This window comes from Triturus cristatus, chromosome 11 (assembly GCF_964204655.1).
Source record: "Triturus cristatus chromosome 11, aTriCri1.1, whole genome shotgun sequence".
In the NCBI taxonomy this organism is placed as follows: domain Eukaryota; kingdom Metazoa; phylum Chordata; class Amphibia; order Caudata; family Salamandridae; genus Triturus; species Triturus cristatus.
This window is the reverse complement of record NC_140594.1, coordinates 363431135-363450930: the sequence shown is the minus strand read 5'-3', so window position 1 is coordinate 363450930 and position 19796 is coordinate 363431135. Positions and strand designations below refer to the sequence as shown.

Sequence of the window (19796 nt, the reverse complement as noted above, 5' to 3'; positions counted from 1 at the left end):
GTGGACAGAAGGTGAGGTGCTGCGCTGGGGCGGGGAAAGGCTGGCCTTCATTTGGGCGAGAGTACCGTCTCTGCCCTGCCCGAGTGACTTGGGGACTGTTGTTGTGGGCGGGAGCCCCCCCGTGAGTTAGATCGGAGGGAGGATCGCGGAGCCCCTGGAACCCCCCTTCGCCCTTGGGAGAAGGGCCATACCGACTGGAGCGCTTACCGGCGCAGCTAAAGTGAGGTGGGACCGTCTCTTCCCCTGAAGTTGCCGCATTGTTCCGGGACTGAGGTGCGGCTCCAATTTTGAACTGTGCGCGCAGGTAGTTTGACCCCTCCGGCAGCCCGTTCAACGGTCTGAGGACTCGGGAACTGAAGCCGTCTTCGGAGACCCCGCCTGCGTTGACAGAAGCGCACAGACTCCTCTGGCCGCAGTAGTATTAAACCGGCTGGCCGCGGAGTGTAATTGCCGTAGTCATTGTATGTCTTTATCTTCCAGATACACGCGCAATATGCTTAAGTGCAACTAAAGGATTATCACGAGTATCTTGTGCCCAGAGAGCCCGAACCCGTGAACACTTCAACAACTGTAAGAGCGCGCATTCCGCATTAAATGGCAATCTAAATTTGTTTAACCTGAAAGTGATTAATTGGTGGCAGCGATACCAGTATGACCCTGAGATATTTATGTGAAACGATCGGTATCTACCTTGCTATGCAACTGTGATGTTTTGCTGATATGTATTCCAGTCATTGCTGATATTTATTCCAAATGTATTGAATCCTGATATTTATCCAGTATATTTATTTATTAGAGTCCAACCATTTATTCCTACGCAACCAGTACACAGCTAATCAAACCCATGTAAGAAAGGTGAATGTGATCAACTAATTGAACTTCTTCCAACCCAGAGAACTTTTACATAAACGAAACGTATTTATCTATAACAGTGGTGTGGTGTCCTTCTTTTTATGTGGTGTGCAGGGAGTTATTATTTGGTCATAGCCGGCTTAACACAACAGCCTTCTACCGCCTTGTCACTCGAGCCAAGCTACCCCCCTTTGTGCTGGGCTTGCCCATCACAGGTCCAACATAAAATTTGGTGGCAGCGGTGGGATATTACGAGCCGTGCTGTTGTGAACCTCATAATAATTCAGTGTGCATCACAGGTACACACCCGGAGTATTCTCCCAGCGGCCTTCTAAATCTGTGATTTTGTTTTTTTTAAATTCTTTCCTGGAGGTGGGTGGAGGTGATCCTCAGAGAAAGTTCCTATCTTCATAACCTACTTCGGGGTGGTGGTCCACACTTTCAACTGACAAAAAAGGAATTCAAAATGTCAGAGCTGGAGACCTATACTGTGGCACAGCTCAGGGAGTTCTGTCAGGAAAGGGGAGTGTTCGTTAGGCGAGGAGCCAAGAGAGAGGAGCTCCGTACTAGTCTGCGAGCCTGGGTGGAAGCACACACGGAGGGAACGGTAGAGGAGGAGGAATCAGACAGGGAAACTGTCATGGAGATGATTACAGAATGTCCCCTGGGGGTGGGTGCGATGTCTATCAGCCCCAAGGTAGCCTCACGGGAGGGCAGTAGTGTGTCATCAAGAGGGTTATCAGAAACCGAGTTAGCCGACAGGAGAGAGGAAAGACAATTAAGGTGGGAGTTGGCCAAGCTGGAGATGGAAGGGAGGAGGATGGAACATGAGTTCAAGTTACGAGAACTCGACCTCAAGACCATTAACAATACTCCGGGGGGTGTCGAGTCCAAGGAAATTGCCAGGGAGCCCAGGCCCCATTTACCAAAGGACGTAGTCGCCAGTTATTCCGCTGGGGACGACATAGCCAAGTGGCTGGCAGCCTATGAGGTCTCCTTAAGAGCCCATGGGATCCATGAGAAGCACTGGGGTTGTGGATTATACCGGTACATGCCTCCGACAGGAAGGGATGCCCTATTGGCCCTAGACCGGGAGGAACAGGTAGACTACCCCGCCATGAAGGTGGCGCTCATTAGGAAGTTTGGGTTGACCCCGGAGAAATACCGGCAAATGTTTAGGGGTAGCCACAAGCTGAGCTCACAAAATTGGGTTGACTTCCTGGATTTTGCCAAGAAAGCCCTGGAAGGGTGGGTCCAAGGTAGTGAGGTGGAGGACTATCAAGGACTTAATCCTCAAGGAGCATCTACTCGAGAACTGCCTTCCCGAGCTGAGGCAACACCTGGTAGACAGCAAACTTACTTGCCCCCGTAAGCTTGCTGAGGAGGCGGACATTTGGGCAAGTACCCGAGTGTCCACGAAGGGGACTGGAGGAGATTCTCAGAAGTCCGGACAGGGCGCTCCCCTAAGGAAAGAGGGGGGAGATAACAAGAAACAGGAGTTCTCCAAAGGCCCCCAAAATAACTTTAAGGGGAAAAACACCTTTTCCAACTCTAAGGCTAACCCGCAGAAGAACCCTAACCCTGGCCAGAGTCAGCAGCCAAGGGTTGTCCATTGCTTTGAGTGCGGTGGTATTGGACATTACAAAGGAGACCCGAAATGCCCAAAGAGACCACCCCCTCCCGCTGGAGGAAAGGCCCCGGGAGTCGCTAGTGTAGCGCTCGGGGAGGAGATGCCCTTAAGTGAGGGAAGGGAGTGGGCGGGAGTCACCTTAGTGTCCCTGGGTGATCAGGAGATGGTTCCAAAGATCCAGGTGCCCTCGAATACTACCAAGTATGGGCAGTGGGTCACCATCAATGGCCATAGAGGGGAAGCTCTGAGAGATACAGGAGCCAGTATGACTATGGTAAGGAGTCATCTGGTGTCCTCGGAGCAGGTGGTTCCGGGCGTACTTCATCCAGCCGCACTGGCTGACGGCAGAATGGGCCACTATCCTGTGGCCGAGGTTCCCTTTGAGTGGGGAGGGGTTGCAGGTCCACTTCGAGTCGCCGTAAGCCCCGCCGTGCCAGTCGATTGTTTGCTGGGCAATGATATGGAGCACAATGCTTGGAAGGAGGTGGAATACCAGACTCATTCGGAGATGCTGGGTACACCTGATTGGGCCTGTGTGAGTACCAGGTCGGCGACTGCTCGGGAGGAGAAGTCGCAGGGGTCGGAGTCTGGAACAATGGCCCACCCCGTAGCTGCTGATGAGGGAGCATGCAGAGGACAGGAGGAGCCTATCTCGACGTCCGTGCCCCGTGAGACGGATAGGCCACCTACGGAGGTGGACCCGGAGTCCACGGAGGAGGACATGGTTCAGTTGGAGAACTTACCTATCCCCGCTGATTGGCGAGTGGAGGGAGGTCCGTCCAGGGAGGAACTGAGCAGGGGACAAAGGGAATGTCCCACCCTCAAGGGTCTGAGGCAACAGGCTGAAGCCCAAGCAGCGGGTAACGAGTCTGGGAACTATTGTATTTACTGGGAGGATGGCCTCCTCTACAGTGAACCCAGGGCGCCAGTGCACGGATTGTCACGGGCCCTGGTAGTCCCACAGTGTTACCGAGCCTTCCTGTTAGAGTTGGCTCATGAGATTCCCTTGGCAGGACACTTGGGTCAGGACAAGACCTTTGCCAGGCTTGTCCCCCACTTTTATTGGCCTCGAATGAGGGTGGCGTCCGACGCATATTGTCGGTCGTGTGTGTCATGCCAAGCCAGTGGGAAAACAGGGACGAAGCTGAAGGCTCCTCTGGAACCACTTCCCGTCGTTGGCACCCCCTTTGAAAGGGTGGGCATCGACATTGCTGGTCCCTTAGATCCACCGACAACATCTGGTCACAGGTTTATCCTGGTACTGGTGGATCATGCCACAAGGTATCCAGAGGCAATTCCTCTGAGAACCATCACTGCACCGGTGGTGGCAAAGGCCCTGATGGGGATCTTTACCCGAGTGGGTTTCCCCAAGGAAGTTGTGTCTGATAGGGGGACCAACTTCATGTCAGCATACATGCGGGCAATGTGGAAGGAGTGTGGAGTGACCTACCGGTTCACCACTCCTTATCACCCACAGGCTAATGGCCTTGTGGAAAGGTTCAACAAGACGTTGAAGGGTATGATCAGAAGTCTACCCGAAAGCCTGCGGAGGAAATGGGACGTCCTCCTACCCTGCTTACTTTTTCCTACAGGGAAGTGCCACAGAAGGGAGTGGGCTTTAGCCCCTTCGAGCTTCTGTATGGGCACCCTGTACGTGGACCTCTCAGCCTGGTGAGGGACTCATGGGAAAAGTCTCCCCGGAAAGTTCCCCAGGACGTGGTGAGCTATATGCTGGCCTTCCGGAGCCAAATGGCTAAGTTGTGGAAGCAAGCTTCTGACAACTTGGAAGCCAGCCAGGCAGTGATGAAAGCGTGGTATGACCACAACGCTCACCCAGTGGAGCTGGAGCCTGGACAGAAGGTGTGGGTGATGGAACCGGGAGAGCTAAGCGCTCTTCAGGACCGTTGGACAGGCCCATATGAGGTATTGGAAAAGATGGGCAAGTCTACCTACCTGGTGGACGTCAAGACCCCATGGCATCCACGTCGGGTGCCGCATGCCAATCGCCTCAAGCCCCACTATGAGAGGCCCGAAGTCATGTTGATCCTGGTGACTGATGGATCGGAGGAAGAGGACACTGAGCCTCTCCCCGACCTGTTGGCGTCTCAAGAAAAGGATGGGTCATTGGAGGGAGTGAAACTCTCACCATCCCTAACTCCGGAGCAGCAGGAGGAATGCCGCCAGGTCCTGGGGTCATTCTCTCCTCTGTTCTCCCTTGTCCCGGGTAAGACCCATCTGTGTGTTCATGACGTGGACACCGGCGACAGCCCACCTGTGAAGTCTAAGTCTTACCGGCTGTCGGACAAGGTGAAGGCCAGCATCCGAGGTGAAGTAGCTAAGATGCTGGAGCTCGGAGTTATTGAACGTTCAAATAGCCCTTGGTCTAGCCCGGTGGTTTTAGTTCCTAAAGCTGCACCACCTGGCACCACGCCAGAATTGCGATTCTGCGTGGACTATCGAGAACTTAATTCGGTCACGAAGACCGATGCTCATCCGATCCCTCGGGCGGATGAACTAATTGACCGGTTGGGAGCTGCCCAATATCTGAGTACCATTGACCTCACAGCAGGGTACTGGCAGATTCCTATGACTGGTGGAGCGAGGGAAAGGTCAGCCTTCTCCACACCTGATGGACACTACCAGTTCTGTGTGATGCCCTTTGGGCTCAAGAACGCTCCTGCAACCTTCCAGCAGCTGGTGAACATGATCCTCACTGGGAAGGAATCCTTCTCTGCTGCTTACCTTGACGACATTGCTGTCTTCAGTAGCAGTTGGGAGGATCACTTGCAGCACCTGCAAGACGTTCTCCAGGCCCTGGAACAAGCTGGTCTGACGATCAAGGCCAGCAAGTGTCAGATTGGGCAGGGGTCGGTGGTGTACTTAGGTCACTTGGTGGGCCGGGGAACGGTGCAACCCCTTCAGGCAAAGATTGAGGCAATCGTGGCCTGGGAACCCCCCAAGACCCAGACTGAGGTCCGAGCCTTCCTGGGCCTCACAGGTTACCACAGACGGTTCGTGAAGGGGTATGGCACTATCGTGGCTCCCCTTACTGAACTCACGGCCAAGAAGCAACCCAGGAGAGTCATCTGGACCGAGGCTTGCCAACGAGCCTTCGACACTCTGAAACAGGCATTGTGCAACGCTCCAGTTTTGAAGGCTCCAGACTTCTCGAAGGAATTCATTGTCCAGACAGACGCATCCGACATTGGCATTGGGGCGGTGCTATCGCAACTCAATGAAGAGGGTCTGGATCAGCCCGTGATCTTCCTGTCACGGAGACTACTTCCCCGGGAACAGAGATGGAGTACCATTGAGCGGGAAGCCTTTGCAGTGGTCTGGGCACTGAAGAAGCTGCGACCATACCTGTTTGGTTCGCACTTCCTGGTTCAGACAGACCACCGACCCCTTCGTTGGCTCATGCAGATGAAGGGGGAAAACCCAAAACTGTTGAGGTGGTCTATCTCCCTACAGGGAATGGACTTTCAGGTGGAACATCGGCCCGGAGCTGACCACGCCAATGCAGACGGTCTCTCCAGGTATTTCCGCCTTAGTGTTGAGGACTCCCAAGGGGTTGGGTAGCTCTCCCCACTTTCAGCTGGGGGGGACGCGTGTTAGACCTGTCTGCTTCTGAGAGTCCCCTCACACCATGATTTATTTTGTTCCCCCGTGCCTTCTAAAATTTGTCGCTTTTTATTTGTCTACCAGGACCTTTTTGTGTGTTGACCCATGGGGTTAGATGCTCCTTGACGCTCAGTTGCTCACCAAGTTCCTGGCACCTATGTACAAGGCGCCTGACGGAACCGGTGGCATTACACACTGAGGTTGTCAACCCTAAAATGGTGGACACCATTGTCCCCTATGAGAGTGACTCCCATTGGAGTCCTTCTGACCTTTGACCCTTTGGAGGTTTTGGCGCACTTTGTGTAACCTGCAAACCTGACAGGAATCCCCTCAGGAGTTACAAGTACACAAAATGGCTGCCTTAGGAAGCCCAGTATGGTGGCTCCTAATGACCAAAAAGACACCTTGGAAGGGCCATGTCATTGACACAGCCAGGGAAGGTTCTAGAACCTTCTGGCTCGTGCTGGCACCCCAGGGCACTGGCTATAAAAGGCCCAGTCCCTGGCGGCCATGATGAGAAAAAGTGGAGAAGAGAAGAAACATAGAAGAGGACTTGACACCAGATTGACACCTGCCCTGTTCCCCCCCCCCCGAGGCAGTTGATAGCGCAGGCAGAAGTACAGCCGAGGTTGTTGGCGTGGACCCTGACTGGCGTTCCAGTCAGAAGCGCGAGCAGTGACCTCTCGCCTTCAGCGCCTGGCCAGCGAGTGCCCAGTTGCCCCTCAGAGACTTTGGCCATAGTTAGAGCCTCCCCGCCTCCCCCAGTGGTGAGATCGCGACTGCGACCCTTGACAGGGCTCCTTCAACTTAAGTGCCTCCTGGCGGGCGTTCGGACGTCTCCGAACCCACCGCCGTCAAAGCGCTGATCGTGGACAGAAGGTGAGGTGCTGCGCTGGGGCGGGGAAAGGCTGGCCTTCATTTGGGCGAGAGTACCGTCTCTGCCCTGCCCGAGTGACTTGGGGACTGTTGTTGTGGGCGGGAGCCCCCCCGTGAGTGAGATCGGAGGGAGGATCGCGGAGCCCCTGGAACCCCCCTTCGCCCTTGGGAGAAGGGCCATACCGACTGGAGCGCTTACCGGCGCAGCTAAAGTGAGGTGGGACCGTCTCTTCCCCTGAAGTTGCCGCATTGTTCCGGGACTGAGGTGCGGCTCCAATTTTGAACTGTGCGCGCAGGTTGTTTGACCCCTCCGGCAGCCCGTTCAACGGTCTGAGGACTCGGGAACTGAAGCCGCCTTCGGAGACCCCGCCTGCGTTGACAGAAGCGCACTGACTCCTCTGGCCGCAGTAGTATTAAACCGGCTGGCCGCGGAGTGTAATTGCCGTAGTCATTGTATGTCTTTATCTTCCAGATACACGCGCAATATGCTTAAGTGCAACTAAAGGATTATCACGAGTATCTTGTGCCCAGAGAGCCCGAACCCGTGAACACTTCAAAAACTGTAAGAGCGCGCATTCCGCATTAAATGGCAATCTTAATGTGTTTACCCTGAAAGTGATTGATTGGTGGCAGCGATACCAGTATGACCCTGAGATATTTATGTGAAACGATCGGTATCTACCTTGCTATGCAACTGTGATGTTTTGCTGGTATGTATTCCAGTCATTGCTGATATTTATTCCAAATGTATTGAATCCTGATATTTATCCAGTATATTTATTTATTAGAGTACAACCATTTATTCCTACGCAACCAGTACACAGCTAATCAAACCCATGTAAGAAAGGTGAATGTGATCAACTAATTGAACTTCTTCCAACCCAGAGAACTTTTACATAAACGAAACGTATTTATCTATAACAGTGGTGTGGTGTCCTTCTTTTTATGTGGTGTGCAGGGAGTTATTATTTGGTCATAGCCGGCTTAACACAACAGCCTTCTACCGCCTTGTCACTCGAGCCAAGCTACCCCCCTTTGTGCTGGGCTTGCCCATCGCAGGTCCAACACTGGGCCTAAGAGAGAGGAAGAGAGACGCCCCAGAGACCCTGCTATGACAAGACCCCGCGGCACGAAGGAAGGAATCAGGAAGAACAGTGGAGGACCCCTTTGTTTTATTTGTTACATTTGTTATTGGCTTCATATAGCCCAGAGATTCATAAATGAAGGAACAAGAAGAACCAAATAAAAGCCTTAGAAATCCACTTTTTTGTGTGCCCCGTGTTTCCTTACACCCCATGGTCCAACAACTTGCTCACAGAGGCATAGGAGATTATGGTGAAGAGTAGATAGATCAGTAGGAGGATACTCCGGATGCACCAAAAAATAGTACTGTGCTTCCCAAAATAACAAAAAGTACATTCCAGTGAGGTTTTCCAGATATTCACAATGTAGGAGGAAATGTGAATACAATGCACTTAATCAATGATCATTTGAAGATTTGTTATATAGCCATGTCACATACACAGTTCTTCCCAAACACCTCTTTGGCAGAATGCAAAGTGTCCAATATCAGGCAGTCACACATTGCCTTAATCTCCAGAAACAAGACCATGTGAAGCCAGACTTGCTGGCAATTTAGTCACTCCTGGTACAATCAAGAGTTACATTCACGACTCTTAGAACCCAACCTAAAGAAAGAGGTACTGCAAGAAGCTCTAGTGTGCCATGTGCCAAGAAGTAGAGAGAACTAGTGTGCAGCTATGAATCAAGAATATTTCTTCATCATTCTACTGTAGCTCAACAGCTAATCAGGCACAGAAGAGGCAGGATCACGGAGTGGTGCTTTTTGATCTTTGTGTAGGGACTGCTTTTACAAAAGTGGTGCTTAAAGCACCTAGTCAGCGGCTAGCTCTGTCAGCTGGGGACAGAGGCGTAGGCTGAGACATTACAGTTCATGTCCGGCATATGACACTTGGCTGATAACTGGGGGCCTTGGGAAGGGAGACTAATGTCCTAGCTTGTGTTATGGTGTATGCCCCCCCCCCACATCTGTACACACATTGCTGTGCTCTGCTTCCTTCTGGTGAATTGTGCTGCTCTGACAGTGTGGCACTCCTATTTTGTCACTGCACCTGATCAGTAAGCAGCTGAGTCAGGAGATCGCCCTGCCACCCGGCGAGGATAGACAGGCAGCAGTGAGCAGAAAGCTGCACTGTTTCTGTTGCTATTCCCTCAGAGCAGCAGGGAGCATCAAGATAATGTGCCCAGAGTGATTCAAAAGGGCCTTAAAGAAAAAAGTTTCCTGAAGCTACTTATTATAGATAGCAACCTCTGACAACTGTTTACTGTTTGATATCTGATTCGCTGCTGTCACACTGGTTGGCAATAGATTTATACTAAGGGTTTCCACCTCTGTTAATATATCATGCTACAATTGATTCTGAGGTTTCAACGTTTCAGTGGTGCACTTGGAATTAGTAGGCTGCACAAAAGTACATAGGACATTCTGCAGGTAAAGTGCAGAACTGGAGCGGCACTTTGTGAGAGGAAAGATGAAGAAGTTGGCCAGCACACTAAAGATAGTGAGAAGGCTGGTCGAGGTCCATACACATGTGCAGATATATAACAATATGTGAAAATTAGGCTTGTGAATTTCAAGTATAACATAGCTGGTATCTGTACGGACTTTGATGTGCTAATTTGAAAGCTGGCATATTGAACTTTGTTTGCATAACATGCTTAGGAGTAGATTGGACCAAACTGAATAGAAAATATCATCACTAGAAGACACCGAGGGATCCTGACTGTTGTAGAGTGCAAACTAAAGCAATAATGGGAAAGCAAAATTGGAGAACCTAGAAGGGCAGTGTAGAAAGAACAACTTTTGCACATTAGAGACACAGGAGAGCATATGAATGATGCAGCACCGGTCATCCTCATTTGATAAATTCGCATTCGCTGGTCAGTCTGAGGTGGGGAAGCTGTATAGAGCTCTTGTGTCATGTCCACTCTTGGAAAGACCACTGAGGCCTAGCGTTATGTGCCTTTTTTTTTTTTATATCTTTTTATTTGTAAATGACATAGTCCAATTGGATATATGCATTTTGACTTACCAGTCATACATTTAACAATTAAGTCGCAAAACAGAGTACAATGTTCCGTTATCCTCCTAATCCGTCTCCAGAGCTTCCTCAGCTAAATTTCCCATAGTATTATACATCGTATCTGCCCCACCCGGTCGCAGAGAGGGTCTAGTACAGATTCCCCCGTGGGTATTCCACTTTCCCCAAACCTGGTCCTGTTTCCTAGGGCAACCTCTGCTATCATATACTGCCCTTTCTGTAATGATGCACCAGTCCATATCTTTTCTCCACTCAACGGGTGATGACGTGGCTTGGGCCCCCCAGTGCCTAGCTATATTGCGTTTTGCTATCATAATTCCCAGTGTTACCCATATTTGTTCTTTTCGGCTCAGATCAGTCCCTTCCCATATACTGAGGAGGCACTGTTTTGCCTCTAATTCTAACTCTACCCTGCACACCCTAGCTATTGTGTTCACCACTTCTATCCAATATTGTTTGATCTTCGGACATTCCTATAATAGATGATAAATGTTCCTTCCTGCCCACATGACCGCTGACAAAGTGCAGAAGATTCTCTACCCATCTTGACCAATGTAGCTCTAGGGAGGTAAATTCTGTGCAAGACTCTAAGTTGAATGAGTCTTAATTTCACAGAGATGGCTACTTCCCTAGGGGACCCAAGGCTGCCTAGCAATCCTCGTCCTTCAGTTCACCTAAATCCCTATGCCATTGCCCACGAGGGTTTTAAAGGGGGTCAGAGGAGTAATACATTAGCTTATGATAATTCAATTAGATTGCCTTACATTCCATAAAGTCTGTAAGAAGTCTGTCCTCTAACGGTGAGGCTTCAGGGATATTACTCCCTGCTGGGATGGCCGCCATTAAAGTGTGTTTAACTTGTAGGTACCTGAAGGTTTCAGTTGGGGCAAGTGCAAATTTCGTCTGTAGATCAGCAAAGGGAAAAATCCCCCCCCACATCTCCACAAATCTCCCACTGTCTAGGCTTCTATAAGGTCCCACTTGTTGAATCCAGTGCTAGTGTGAAAACTGCCTAGCCTCTCACTGTTCTAGAGCAGTGTACTTTGAGTTAGAAGGTTATGCCACCCCAGCCTTCTATATACTTTATGCCATAGAGTAATTGTGTGTGCAGTGGGTCCTGTGAGTACATTCCCCCTAGGTTTGGTGTTTAATGCCCGAGTGTACCCTCCCGTGCCCATCAGAAACCTATCCATCCTGTAGGCCAGCTCATTGTGCGGTCAATGCACCTATTGATTTATCACTGCCGGCTGGGCTGTCCAATAATATCCCTGGATATGCGGCAATACTATGCCCCTATCATACCACTCCGTATCAACTTCTGCATTGCTATTCGCAGGAGTTTCCCATCCCAGAGCAGATCCTGCACCTCACTCTCAAAAGCCCAAAAGAACACTTGAAGGATTTCATACCGGGTATTTTGTAGGGCATATAAAAAGCGAGGCAGTGCCATCATTTTGAATTTCACTGTCCATCCCAGAAACGATTATTGCAATTTTCTCCAATGCTGGACATCACTGCGGAGACGTGGCAGCAGGGCCTGTATGTTTTGGATTAAAACAGATCTAGATCTGCCATCTCAAATATCCCGAGATAGCGGAAACCCTAGACTAATACCGTTGCTTAACATTCTGCCGGTAGCACCGGGGTTGGGCCACTTACTACATAAACTGTGGAGTTCGACCAATTAATGGAGTAGCCTGATTGTTTGCCCAAGTTTGCGAGAATGGTCATAATTCTGGCTATCGAATGGCGTGGGGAGGTGTCATATAGCAGGATGTCATCGGCCTATAATGATGTATGATCTTCTCACCCCTCTGTCCAACAGACACCCCTTGTCAGCAGGTCTCCCATTATCCACACTGCCAGTGGCTCGAGAACCAAAGCAAAAAGAAGTGGCGACAGGGGACAACCCTGACGAGTCCCTCTCCGAAGCGAGAAGTCAATGGAGAACCACCCGTTCACCACTACCTGTGCCGTAGGCCCCGTGTATTGAAGCCAAGTCCATGCTAGGAACTTGGGGGCGAACCTCATTTTCTCCAGGACTGCGAATATGTATGGCCACTTCACTGTGTCAAACGCCATGCGCGCGTCCAGGGACATCACCACTGCATCGTCTCGTATAGTATCTTTCCTGCCCATTACCCCATGTAAGCAGCGCAGATTGAGTGCTGTATTTTTCCCAGGCATAAAACCTAATTGGCCAGTGTGCATTAGGTGAGAGATGTGCTGGACTAGTCTGGAGGCGAGAAGCTTGGCCAGTATTTTAATATCGGCACGAAGGAGTGAGAAAGGGAGGTACGAGGCACAAAGGTCCGCTGGTTTACCGGGTTTGTGAATAACTACTATTGAATCCAGGCGTTTGTTCTCGGGCAACTCCCCTAACTGTAAACTTTCTGAGTACATTTGAAGCAGATGCGGCGCCTGCCTTATATAATGCTATTGGGAGGCATTTTGGTCCCGCAGCTATTCCCGATTGAATGCTGCGGATGGCTGAAGCTATTTCTTCAACCGTGATGTCACTCCCCATATCAGCCAAGTCTTCGGAGGTGACCACTGGGAGTGCGAGGTCCCTCAGAATGGCTCACGCAGCTTCAGCTGTGGCAGTTGGCGTTACATGCCTTTATTATTACTGCACCAGAAACAATGTCTTCCTTTTAGTCATGGAGAAGGGAAACTTATGCCCCAGTTTGTACTGCACAGGACTGAATGACCCCCATGTATGCTGAATGTGCCTTGACATAGCTATTGAAGGGATGATACTCAGTGAGGGGCAGAAGATTATTAGTGAGATCAATGTGTAGGATATGGTGGGTAGGTCTTGGAAACAGCTTGCATCAAGTATGGATCAGCCGACTGCAGGCTCCTCATTGCTGATCTATATAGACAAACTAGTGGTCCCTACAACTTCTACTATTTAAATAGTAGGCAACCTGTTGTAGAACGTCCCATTGCTGAACCTACCTTAGTTTCAGTAAGACTGTGATCCGACTGCAGCCTTAAACATTCCTTAACCAAATTGTTGAATCCAGGTACACAGCAAAATTAGCTTGAAACAATAAGGATGGGTAGAGTGGGTAGGGTAGGCTTAATTATGTACAGAGGGACTACTGAGAGCAAAGTAGGATTAGTTGAGAGAGGTGTGCTGTGGCTAATATCTTAGAAGGAAATTGGCAGTACCAGTGGGGTCAAATCAAGCTAGTTTCCTTATCTACAGACATAAGCTCCTGCAACTTAAACATCTACACCAGGGGTCTCCACCTTCTCTGTAATAAGAGCTACTTATATTATGTTAATGGGTTCTTGGTATAGAGCAATGACTCGCCGGAGAAGGGGCATCTGGGCGCCTTTGTTCAATGGAAATCATCCTGAGCTATTAATATTATTAGTGTTGTAATACTGACGACACAGAAGCATAACATAAGCCCCTGAGGTGCGTGGGGAACACCCTCCAGGAGGACCCCATTCAAATTAAGGGCTATAAATTTCTGTGAGTTATGGAAGTCTCTGGGGCACGCACTAAATTCTGCAGGAGGCACCCATCATTTTACATTACTCCACTGTGACCACATCATCAAACAACATGAAATTAGTGGCTACCCCATAAATGATTACTAGTAGTAATTACCTCAAACTATCAGTCAGGGCTGCCAGCAGTACTGTAAAAAAGAGTCAGTTATGAATGCCTTTACTTGACTAATACATGCACAGCTATAGCTGCAATTCTCCTGGCACCAAAATAATATTCATAATAAGTATTTTCAAAGCTACATGATTTATCACTCAAATATCAGCTTTAATAATATTTTGCAACTTTAGCCATTGTTCTTCGAACATCAGCTTATGAATTATGAGAATACACACATTTTGTCTAAATGCAAGTTTTTCAATTTTGGGACACCAAATAATAATTCACGAAAGCAAAAGCTTCTAATGTAGTAGGTTGAACTGCACACAAGAGAGCTACTTATAGACATCTGGCGAGCTACCAGTAGCTCACAAGCTACTCGTTGGAGAAGCCATTCCTATTATATACCACATAATTTGAAAAGGTTTTTTTCCAGGACTTATGGCACATGCAACAGATGAGGTGCCCCAGAAGTTAATTTCTGATACCCGATCCGTGATTGTGCAAGGGTGCAGCTATACTGCAATGATGCAGGTGACATAGTTGGTGATATTGGAGGATGTGTGTCCTATGAGAGCCAGTGGTAATGATGGCTGGGTTAACCAAGACAAACACAAAGAGATGATGGATCGCCCTAAATTGGCAGGGTATGCCAAGACGTGGGTCCCTTGCTCACTTTGCCACTGGATTCAAGCTAGCCCGGCTGAAGAGGGCTGTTAGGCCGAAACCAGTCCCAGGATGATTGTTTCCGGTCCAGGGAAGACATGGCTTGGCAGTTCGGGCTGGACTGTTCCCATGAGCCACAGGGTCAATACTGATTTGCCTATAGCTGTGTCTGAACTGTGGTGGTGAAGTGAGGTAAAAAACAATGATGGATTCAACCCAGATCTGTGACTGAGGTGACTGTCTGAAAAGTTTCAGCGCTCTGTCTATCATCTCCTTGTGTTTGCTTTGTTCGCCCTAAGTTGGCAGGGTATGCCCAGACGTGGGTACCTTGCTCACTTTGCCACTGAATTCAAGCTAACCTGGCTGAAGAGGGCTGTTAGCCCGAAACCGGTCCCAGGATGCTTGTTTACGGTCCAGGGAAGACATGGCTTGGCAGTTCGGGGTGGACTGTTCCCATGAGCCACAGGGTCAAGACTGATTTGCATATAGCTGTGTCTGAACTTGGGTGGCGAATTGAGCTAAAAAATGATGATGGATTCAACCCAGATCTGTGACTGGGGGCGAGTGTCTGAAAAGTTTCAGTGCTCCATCTATCATCCCCTTGTATTTGCTGGGTTAACCAAGAGCCATCCATCGAGAATCAGCGGTTTGTGAGTTTAGCACATTTATTGCCAAGCTCAGGGTGGCGATGTGTACCAACATCAATGGAGTGGTTGAGAGATTTATCAAATGCAATGGACTCGTAAAAGCCTATTTGGAAAATGTGCCTATAGCGTCAAAGCATCATTATATCTGGGCTTCTCCTGATGAATTTCCAGGGATGTCTGGACTTCTCTGAGGAGTAGCAAGTATCCATGACAAACGTTTGGCTAATTCATGCAATTGTCTCTATAGTGGGAAGCTAATTTGTAACAATTAAAATACTGATCTGGCGGCTGTGATAAGGTGGGGTGGTAGTGTGTTTCTGTTCATTTAGTTTGGTTGGGTATACAAAAAAGAGAATACTGCCAGCCATCTGAACTGCAACAAGAATTATGGACAGGATGTCCATGTGGAATAATTAAAGCATTAAAAAGGTAAAATGAAACAGGCACTGAACTAATCCCAACCTCCTAACAAAACAAGGCTTCAAAAGGGTAAACCTTGAGGCAGGTCCCCTAATTACAGCATTCAAGACACTGAAGTAAGCTGTACCAAACAATGGGGGCAACATCCAACCACCTGCAAACAGGGTAATGTCTGAAAACAGAACTCTTCAGATTTGCATTTGACTGACTACGTATTGCTAAAGTAACAGCATTGTAGAACATTGGTTCTTCACATGTTTTAAGAGGGGTTGAGGGGCAACGTGCCACGCTCCTAATCCCTCTTACCAGAAGGAAGGAACTGAAGAGAAAGTTGAGTGGTCATATAGTTGTGGTAGGGTAAGGTCACCAGCTTGGATTTGGAGAAGTAACGTGGTTAACCAAAATGGTTAGAACATCCAATACCAAGACAAAGGCGGTCTTGACCTCATTGCTAGGGTAGATCTAGAGTAAAAGTCTCAGATTCAAAGGTAACTGTACTGCCTGTCAACACTATGAATGAGGAAAAGGGAGTGATGTTGAGATACCGAGCTCCAATGAGTGGCTTAAAGATGGGTCATATATGTCCACAGTCTTTGAAACCAGATAGCAATGTCTTAGAAAAAGTAAAAGTTAAAATAACATTAGGTTATTCTACTCTCAGTGCAAAACATTATGTGAGCAATGCTTGAATCGGGAATGAGGTGAATTCCAGCTATCTCAAGAACACAAAAACAAATCTCAACATGGAGGCACTAACCCGTACCGCTACTATTAGTGTAGGGGAAATAATGTTGAGGTGGCAAAATCTAAGCAGCTCCGGAATGAGACAAAGGAGATCTACCGAAAGTGGGAAAACCAAATGAGAAGTTTTCTAAAAGCACTTAGAAGGTTATTCGTTTTTAAAGATATTCCCTCTAGAGTTCAACTGTCTGATGTTTCCACTTACTTGAACTCATGCTGCCTGTGTTTCCATTCTGTAAGTAATGTTGATTGGTGTGGACCTTTTCCTCTTTATAGCTGGCAACTGGATCAGAAGGCAATGTCGTACCAAAACGTACAGACTGTTTTCCTATCTCACAGAGTGCTATTTTTGTACTTTCTTCTTTAAGTTCTCTAGTAGAACGGCTAATTCCAGAGTTGATATCGAATGTGTCAGATCCTATGTTTTGCCGTTCATTATGGGCCTTAAGCGGAGAACTTTGGATCACTTCAGAACTCTTGGTAAAGTCTGTGTTGTCACAAAAAATGTTAGATCTAGATCCAAGTTCTTCAGGTTCCTTTAAACTTTTGTGTCTCTCCAGAGAGTCAACATCATCAATCTGTGTTGATTTTGTTCTCAGCTCATTTGAGGAAGTCAATGAATGACAACTTGGTAATATGTTAGTAGAAACGTTATCTGGCAACAGAATTTCAAGACTTTCTGGATTGTCCTGAAAAGACTGGGGCTTAATACTGGGGACTTCAAGAACATTTTTATTATCTTCTGAAGGTCTATTCTGATCATCATATTGTTGCTTCTCTTCTGTCAAGGGATTACTTAAAGGCAGCAATAAGTCATGTTTATGTTGAAGCTCCCCAGACAAGACCCCTTCAGATTTTCGACCTTGTTGAAGGCTGCCAGGGATGCATGTATTAACACTACTCATATTCTCTGAATCAAAAGATGATTGTAAGTCTGCATAGTCTTCTGATAAACCACTACTTTCAACATTGCTCTTCAGATCCTCATATAGAAGGCTTTGCGATCTAGAAACATTTGTTTGGCTGAGTCGTGAAATTCTTCCTCCCAAGGACTCTTGGCTGTTAGTCCTATATCTCGTCTTTTTATCTCCATTGGTATTCACTGTTAACTTTAAAGTGTTCTGCAACTCTGTCTTAAACTGCTGCAGAATATCCTGCCTCTTTTCTGCGTTAATGGAAAAGGTGTCCCCAGCAGTATTACAACTATCTGCAAGAGTTGCTATGTGGTTTATTCCCGCTGACACCTCTGGGTGATTGTCTTCTGCAGTCTGAGGATCTTTGAAGACTATGGCCTCAAAATCAAATAGTGGGGCAATTTCATGATCTATTTCTGTAGCTGAATTCATTTTTGGATCAACCATTCCCTCCCGAAACTTTGCAACAAAGTCCTCTGTGCAGACACTATCTGCAGAATTCGAGTCACTTAGGTATCCCATATTTCCTGCCTCATGTGTGCCCAGGAGCTGTGTCAGCCTCCATTTGTACTCCTCCCTTTTGGTATCTTTGTCTTCATCCTGATCAGCAGTACTGTTAGAGGTGTTGCCAGTGGCCCCAATGAAAGCATTTTCATCGCGTCCTTCCATTTCTGTAAATGAGAAGGAGGTAAAAAAACTTTATGAGTCACTGCTCAGAGTACACTTAAAATAATCTGTAGAAATCAGCAATACTTTGGTCAAAACTTAATCTACCACCAACTCTGAGTGGTTTACTGTGTTTTAGAGAATAATGACAACAGCTCAGCACCTGCAGCTCTGGGAACCAAAATCAACAGCGCAATATCTCTCACCTATGCTTTTGAAAGGCTAAGAACAGAGCAGAAGTCAACCTCACTATCAAAAACACAGTTCAAAAATATAAAAGAGAAATGGCAATGTCGAGGCATTAGAGGGATCTTCGAACAACTCACCCTAACCAACATTTTAATATTGTAATTTCTCTACCAATCCATGCACCACCCACAACGACACCAATGTTTCTGATGATCCTTTTGAATGAGGTTCTACTCCAGCTGTCATTTGACCCTCAAGAATTTTGTTGTTGTTAGGGTACATTGAGAAGGAGGTAACCAGGTGTGATTACCCTCCACTTATCGACTGCTTTTATTGGAAGATACAAATTCAGATTAATCCAGTAAAATAAGGCTTTTGATTTGCAAGAAAACAGTAGGACTGGATTGTTCAATAGCCTTCAATAAATCCTATGGATATTGATGATTTTAGCTTGGCTTGCTGGATGCAACTTTGCCTGTGTTAATGACTGGAAAAGCAGCAGTAAATCCAGCTGACTCCGCTTTATCCACTAAAGTGAGTTGCAGTCAAAAATTGCTGCGGAACTTGAAATGGGTATGGTAGAATAAGTCTTGTATACTAAATGGTTCTCTAATCACAGTTCTTGAAAAGCTAGCAACTGGGATAGTGTGTTGTCTCCTGTCAGCTGCAGATGCACTAATCTCTCACAACCCAGCACAAAGTAAGTAATTATTTCTAAAACTGAACAAAGGCGAGAAATTTTGACCATGAAGACCATCATATGCGTTTGGCCAGAAAAAGCTCATCTGAATTTCTAAAAGATAATAATTTGTAGAAATGTCTATAGGTCAACAAGCATAGATCTTTTATCAGGGAAAAATTGGCAAAAGTGTAAAGCTCAGGAAGTGTTCACAAGACCAAACACGTTTAGACTCTGAATGTAAAGAAAGGTAACAAAACATACTATGACAACAGAAGAAAAACTGAACTCCATTACTCACTTAGATTTGCTTGAGAAAATGTGATGCAAACCCGCAAGTGCTGTTTTGCATCACCTACACACCAATGTGCAATAAAAAACAACCTTTTCCTAATGTTGTATTGCGTTTTGTTTCAACGAGGATCAGTACCAGCATAAACAGACATGCATTTTACTTTGCACTCTTATGAAGAACTTTAGCATTTAGAACACTGAAGCTGGCCCTTTTTAGAGGCACTAAATCCAGAGTGCCTTGCCAGCCTCACAGTGAGCACTATTAAACAATAACCTATAACTCATTCACTCATGTGCGCTATGCATAGAATTCTCAAAGAGGATTCAGAGGCCAGATAATGTATGGAGTGAAAGTTAAAAAGGACCAAGTATGGATTAAGCGAAATTAAGCAAAAGTATGGACAAGTTTTCAATGGGTTACTATAGACATAAATATACACCTATTGCAAATGGATAATAAATACCCCAGATGTCGACTGAAGAGGCAAGTCCATTAGATCACAGTAGCGAGCAGACAGAAAAGGAGTGACTGTAGGCGGGGGCCATGTGTTTGAAGGCCGGGTGATAAAGTGCAGTTTTTAGTTATCATCTCTGACCCCCAACTGTGTTTTTGATCCCTTAATTTCCTCTATGACTGATCCAGGCTAGGCTTGCCCCCAGCATCTGCCTTCTTGTTAACACGAGGACTAGAACCTGCTCCCATATTCAAAGGTCTGTCACTGGTTTCTGGCGACTACATGACCCTCAAAATGTCCTTCCAGGAATGCGATGGTTGTTGCCATCTAATTCATGTAGACCAAACACATTTTGTAAACATACAGATTAAGATGCCCTTCAAAATAATTTTTAAATCT

At 47.4% G+C, this 19796-nt stretch overlaps 1 protein-coding gene across 1 annotated transcript in view; it reads right to left on the bottom strand.

The window, feature by feature from the left end:
• LOC146784184 (uncharacterized) overlaps window positions 1-19796 on the bottom strand; it is a 739190-nt gene that overhangs the window by 599893 nt on the left and 119501 nt on the right. Inside the window, exon 5 of the mRNA XM_085632912.1 lies at window positions 16406-17785. Coding sequence (XP_085489038.1) covers window positions 16406-17785 — 1380 coding nt within the window. The remainder of the gene's footprint in view (window positions 1-16405; window positions 17786-19796) is intronic.